Here is a 6,504-nt window from a genome sequence, read left to right on the forward strand (position 1 = left end):
TGTGCTTTACTTCAAAAGGGACATATAGAAAATGAGGAAGCTTCTTAACAAGATATCTGCAAGGAATAGTCCAAGGAATTACATTCTCATAGGCATGTAAGCTACTGGAGAACACTATACTGGAATCACAGCATTAGTGCTTATCACCTGTGGAAATGGCAGAGAAAATATAAAAGAAAGCTGAAATCACTTTCCAGCAAAGTCAAGGAGAGTACTATAAACAGGAAGGAATCCTTCAAATTGTATTTAAAACAAGAAAATAAAAAGTATAAGCCCTCATAGATTAAATGTGAAAATATGATCAATTAGGCAAAATGAAAAAAGAATTTAAGAATCAGCACGATAAAAGAATCAAAATTAGTACTAAGTCATATTTTGAACACAGCAGAAAAGCATGCTGGTGTCCATTGGATGATTTGTATGAAACATGTACTCAGGGAGATGAATTCTTTCCATCAGTATTTTCTGTGGAAAAGAAATGAAGATACTCCCATGCTAGAGTGCTACTCTCTGGGGGAAGAGGGCTCAGCAGACAATCTGTCTGCATTTGAAGCTATTGTAGAAGCAGCTACAGATAAAATATTAAGAAAAAAAAATGCTCTGATAGAATACTAGGAAACCACCACTGTCACAAAGACTCTGAAAGAACTCGGGTATAAAACAGTTCAACTACTAATGGTGTAACCTCTTATTTGACTGGGCAGTAAATAAAACAGCAGGTGAAATTCAATCTAGATAAATGCAAAGGAAGTGAAATGCAGTGTAGATAAATGTAAAGAAATTGACACTTCTGAGGAAGAGCAATCCTAGCTTCACACATAAAATGATGGACTCGTGAGTTGACTGTTTCCACTTATGAACAAGACCTTGGGATTATGATACTTTTATGGAAGTGTCAGTTCAGTGCAGTCAATGCTTGCTCCATGTCCCAAGAAAAAAAAAATCTTAAAAATTACTAGGAAAGGAATAAAGAACAAAAAATAAAACATTTTTCAACTGAATACAGTATTTGCCTGCATTTCAGTGCTGTCCTCTCATTACAGAAAGGCTGTATATAAAGATTGGAAAAGATTAATGGAAGGAAAACAAGGGTCATCGGAGAAATGGAAGTCTATCCTGGTGACACTATCAGATGTGGCTGTGTCAGCTGGGATTCTTCAGCCTGGGAAAGAGATGACTTGGGAGGTTTAGCAGAAGGTGACAGGAGCCAGGTTCAAAACAAACAAAACAAGGCTGTTTTCGTACTTAAGGTAGTAGATCTGTGGAATAATGTTGAGATAATAAATAACTCTCAATGGGTTACAAAAGGGAGTGGACAAGTTTTTAGAAGAAAGATTCTTAGAAGACAGACTCATTACAGGCCACTAAATGGACAAACCACATCAGTATCAAGACATTCCCAAAGTTGAAAATAATTGGAAGTTGGGAAATGAGCAGATAGTATCATATATTCTTGCTCTGTTCCTGCTTTTCTCTGGCTGTCCACTTAGGGACAAACCCTTAATCTGTACTAGTACAACATGTCTGTAGTCTAATATTTCATAATTCTTTCATATTATCAATTATTCTTATTTATTTATACATTGGCCCAAATTATATGTAATTTACAAACAAAAAGAACATGGATTACTTTAGGAGCTTGCTATCTGAAAGTCACACGATAAAAACTATTAATATTCCTTCTATAGCTTTTATGTCTAGGAGCTTTAATCATGACTCAAAATTCTGCTACACCTGAAATAAATCATAGACAGAAAAACAACACAAAAATGGAAGTACTAAGTCTGCCCCAAATGGACTGGAAATACAAGCATAGAACAAGAAACAGAAACAGACAGCTACAGCAGGGAAGCATAAGTAAACTGTGAGACAACGTGAGAGACAGTATCCTTTGGACCTTACAACATTTTTTGGGAGCATGATGGTAGAAGGGTATTTTGAGAGGAAAAATTAACTCAGTTTGCAGGTATTTACATGGAACACATTTTAAGCAAGGAGGATGCCTAGGGAAAAAAAAACCAAAACATAAACTTGTCTGAAAATTTAACAGAGAATGGGAGGCCAAAACATTGTGTTAAACAAATCTGTATGGCAAATGTCATCTGCCGTAAAGAAAGGGCTGGTGAAAGAAAGAGTAATCTGTGAAGTGTCCTGAAATCAAACCCAAGAAATTCATGACTGATGCAGCAGAGGAGAATTCACTGGAGGGATAAAAATGGAAAAGGACCATGGCAGAAGCTGAGAAGAATAATTACAATAGATATGGCAACACCAGAACTGCATTTTCGAAAACCAGAGAAAGCAATATTGATGTAAAGGAGAAGGGAGATGAGCCTAGATAAGAATTTTTGCTGAATGGGCAGATAGGAAAGCTGCCTGTAAGGTATGTTTTGCACTGACTCTTTCAGACATAACTTCAGTGGCAGGATCTGCAGCAAGGTCTGAGTGCTTGAGTGATGATGTCCTTTGTGTGGGCATGAGTGACGGGGGTGGTCTCATAGCGGCTGAAGAGGAGGTAGGCATATAGAGCCAGGGTAAAGGTGGGAAGAGCTCTCTTTTAGCTCTGCCAAGCTTGAGCTGTCAAAACTCTACAAAATGACATTTTTTTCTTCAGTTAAAATAGCTGTTTGATTAAGAGGTTGTAGGACTGGAACTGAACACAGCATGGGGAAGAGAGGGTATGGAAGGCGGGAGTCTGCCGCCTGTGAGTATCTATATGAGCACAGGTACTGTATGTGGGACCTGACTGTGACAGAAACGCACAGCTCCAGCTTTCCTCATCCTTGGGTTTAACAACTGCATCCTGTATCAGCAAGTAAAAGAGGGAGTAGGGCCCATCTCTACCTAATCCTAAAAAAAGACACACATTACTTAGCATGACAATTCACACAGAACTAGAGATACAGGTAGCCCTAATTCTAGTATTTCTTAACCTTTGCAACCTTTATTTATATTTCTTTAATTCAGAAAGGTCCTCAACTGAAGATATATACTGTTGGCTTTCACTTTTCTTGGACTCTTCTACAACATGTGTACCACGTAATCAAAAAAACCCCATAATTAATGGACTGAGGTTAAGCACGGCCTAAGGAGTGCAAGAAACTTCTTAATACCCGATGGGAACATTCCCTGGTAGCATTTGACTGCAGTAGAGCTTGTAGCAGCCTGCAGTTTATTATTTCAAAGTCTTATTGTTCAGAGACTATTGATACTGAATTTCTTCCCTTTGTAATTTAAAACAGCAAGGACATGTGATTCAGTCTTTTTCTCTTTATATTTTATCATGTAATACTAGACAAAAGAGAAGAGATCACTGGGAGAGGTGCTTGCTGTAATGGGACAGTTAAAGAGTGAAAGCTGGAACAATTCTCTTTGCAAAGATATTTGAAGAGGTCAGTCTCCCTACTACAGATGGTGATGTTTTGATGGACAAAAACCCATTTGCTGTTTGGATTCAGACAGGTAGGTCATAGCTTTAACTGTCTGGTCACTGCTAGGAAAAAAAAAAAAAAGATACAGGAATTTCATACTATTATTTCTCCATTCACAGTTGATGGATGAGTTAAAAACATACTTACTCTTGAGTTTATTCCCTAGGTGAGGAAATGTTGTATTATTGTATTTTTCTTTGAAAACTCGACACTTTAATTAAACTAAGAATGATATTTTTAAGGTAATTTATGTGAGTGTGACTGTATTCTCTGCTGACTTGCTATTGTGTAACTCCTTCTAAAATGGTCTTTACAGAACTGCAACAAAGATTCTTTTTTTTCTTGGGGCAAAAGTACAGTCAGAAGATATTATTTTCTTTCTTTCTCCAGCCGTTGAAGAGCAGCACTGAAATGGAGATTCAGACACCTACTCTTGCAACAGGCTGTGCACTGAAGGCTCGACCTGAAGAGAACCACTGGAATGCTGAGATAATTGAAAGACCTGATGTACCTGACATGACCTGATATACTGAAATATTTCTAGGCATTTTTGAAGTATTGTGTTAGTGATGGAGCTGCCGTGACATTTTCATACTAGATGTACTATTTCAGCTCCTCATAATTTTGCTCTGAAAATGACATTTTAAGATAATTTTTTGTATGTGTATGAGGGTAGTACTTAAAGGTGCTAAACTGACAATACTTAATCTACTTAATGCATATAGCAGTGTCAGTACAGTGCCCAGCTCCCAGCAGTGTGCCATTAATACCTCATTTCTTCAACCAAAAAGGCAACTGAACATTTCAACATCCTTGATTATCTGCTGAGACTGGCAAAGGCCTTGCAGAAATAAGGGGATCAGACATTCTCTCTGAAGGCTTCTTTCATTTGGGGCAAAAATTCTCCCCTCTCTTCCCCTTACTTGAAATAGTCTGACTCTACTAGAGGAGGTTAGCGTTTACTAAGGGGGACTTAATAGATGTTTTAATAGCCAGAAACTTCCAAAGAATGCTGATCAAAAGATAAACTGGTAGTTCTAGTTAATTTCTGTGCTGTACACTTTATTTCTATTTACTAAACTTCTAAATTCTAATTACTAAATTTGGAGGATTTATCCGTAAGCCCTATGTGTGTAATGCCCAGAAGTTTAGGGAATCGGTGAATAAATGTTAGGTGCTTCACAGTTCTTTTCATTTTATTGATGTGGTTTTTTTTTCTGTTGAGGAATGAGGGCGAAGTATGCAAGCTGACTACAGAAGATAACAAAGAACGTGTGCATGCTATTTTCAGAAATAAAAGTAAGTGTGCATATTCCTTTGGAGGGGGAAAAAAGGAGAGGAAGAATAAGAAGAAAGATCTGGGACAAGAAAGAGTAAGACAGAAGGGCTGAGAGGGCTCGAGTCATGGGACAGAGTACAAAGAGGTATGGAGGAAGGAGCAGTTGGGCAATGTGAGATGCTGATGAGGAGCAGGGGCAGGCAGCCATTAATTAACTTCTGCTTGATCATCTGTTCTCGCCAGAACTCTGTAGGTAGAAACTGGAATAATCTTAGCATTGCAGGCTGCCCCAGAGAGCTGAACTGAAAGCCAGACAGTCCATACATCTGCTTTGACTTTCACGTTTAAAGGAGTCATAAGTTCCTCCACTGCTCTACAGGGCGCTCCCTCCCTTTGCCTGTGTTACATGCCAAAAGCCCTCATTCTTCCAAGCTGGCTGTGTCCCTCAGTCTGGTCTCCTACATAAAGCCAAATTTTGGGTCAGTTCTGCTTATTTTTCCTTCCCCTTACATGCGATGTGAGTTGTCCTGCCAATCACTGTGTATGGGACAGGATCAGGGGCTTGTCCCTTGGCAGGCCAGGGATGCTGCAGAACTTGTTGCTGCACATGTCAGCATGGATCTGGAGAGTCTAAACAAAGGGATCTGAGCCCTCCTACTTGTCCTGTTAAGACTGTGATTGTGTGTGAAGGGCAAAAGTAGGATGGGCATGCCAGTTAAAGGGAAAAAAATCCCTTAACAAGTGAAAAACTAAGACATATGCAACTCTTACTGGAACAGGCAAGCTGATCAGAGTTTTGAAGGAAAGACTAGACTGCATGGGCTGATGGCATATTTGGGTAGGGCTGGCAAAAACAGATTCAGGAAAGGAGTTCATTGTGCAGTGAGACTACCTATGTAGCCAAAGAATTGGTGGAAGAAACAGGAGGATGTGTGAACACATCAACTATTGATGTGATAATGTGCTGTAAAAATCCTATGAAATTCAAGCACAGAACGAACACAGGATTCACATTTCTCTTTGGAATTTTCTGCCCTTCCAAAATACTCAAAACCTGAAACACAGAAAATTATTGCCGAAAGTATTTCAGATGTATAATTATATCATACACTAACTGGCCATCGCTATGCTCTATTTAAAAAAAGATTACTAGTATACCCATAACGTCCTATCTGTCTTTGCAACACCAAGAAGCGTTTTGGCTCTGGGAAGGCTCGCACGGGTGATACATGCAGAGCTGTGCTAAATGTAGCGCAGGCCCTTGTCATGGGCTGTATGCTTGCCAAACTTTACCTTCCCTCCACGCTTCATCCTAGCGGTTTGACCCTACTAGCGTTTACGCATCGTTGGGCACACATCTTCTAATAATGCTCTCACAATTCTGTTGCAAGCTCTCGTGTTTATCACTGTTTCTGGTCCTCAAGCTCTTGACGTCATGGCAGTATGTCAGAGCAACAGTTACAGCGTCACAGCGTCACAGAATGGCCAGGGTTGGAAGGGACCTCGGGAGATCATCTAGTCCAACCCTCCTGCTAAAGCAGGTTCACCTAGAGCCTATTACACAGGACATCGTCCGGGCGGGCTTTGAATATCTCCAGAGAAGAAGACTCCACAGCCCCCCTTGGCAGCCAGTTCCAGCGCTCTGTCACCCTCAAACTAAAGAAGTTTTTCCTCATATTCAGCTGGAACCTCTTATGGTTCAGATAATGGAGGCAAACACAAGGGAAGGCCCATGACGAGCCTGGGTTCCTGGCTGCTGGCTGCAGGGGGGGGGCTTTCTATAACTGTGGGTGA

General features: G+C 40.0%; 1 protein-coding gene across 1 annotated transcript in view; it reads right to left on the reverse strand.

Annotated features, from left to right (window-relative positions):
* The window catches only part of NDUFA4 (NDUFA4 mitochondrial complex associated), a 24,534-nt gene extending 18,513 nt beyond the window's left edge, over window positions 1–6,021 (reverse strand). Inside the window, exon 1 of the mRNA XM_009641524.2 lies at window positions 6,004–6,021. Within this exon, the coding sequence (XP_009639819.1) occupies window positions 6,004–6,021 (18 nt within the window). The remainder of the gene's footprint in view (window positions 1–6,003) is intronic.
* Window positions 6,022–6,504: the final 483 nt, after the last annotated feature.

Source organism: Egretta garzetta, unplaced genomic scaffold (genome assembly GCF_000687185.1).
Source record: "Egretta garzetta isolate BGI_Z169 unplaced genomic scaffold, ASM68718v1 scaffold30, whole genome shotgun sequence".
Lineage (NCBI taxonomy): Eukaryota > Metazoa > Chordata > Aves > Pelecaniformes > Ardeidae > Egretta > Egretta garzetta.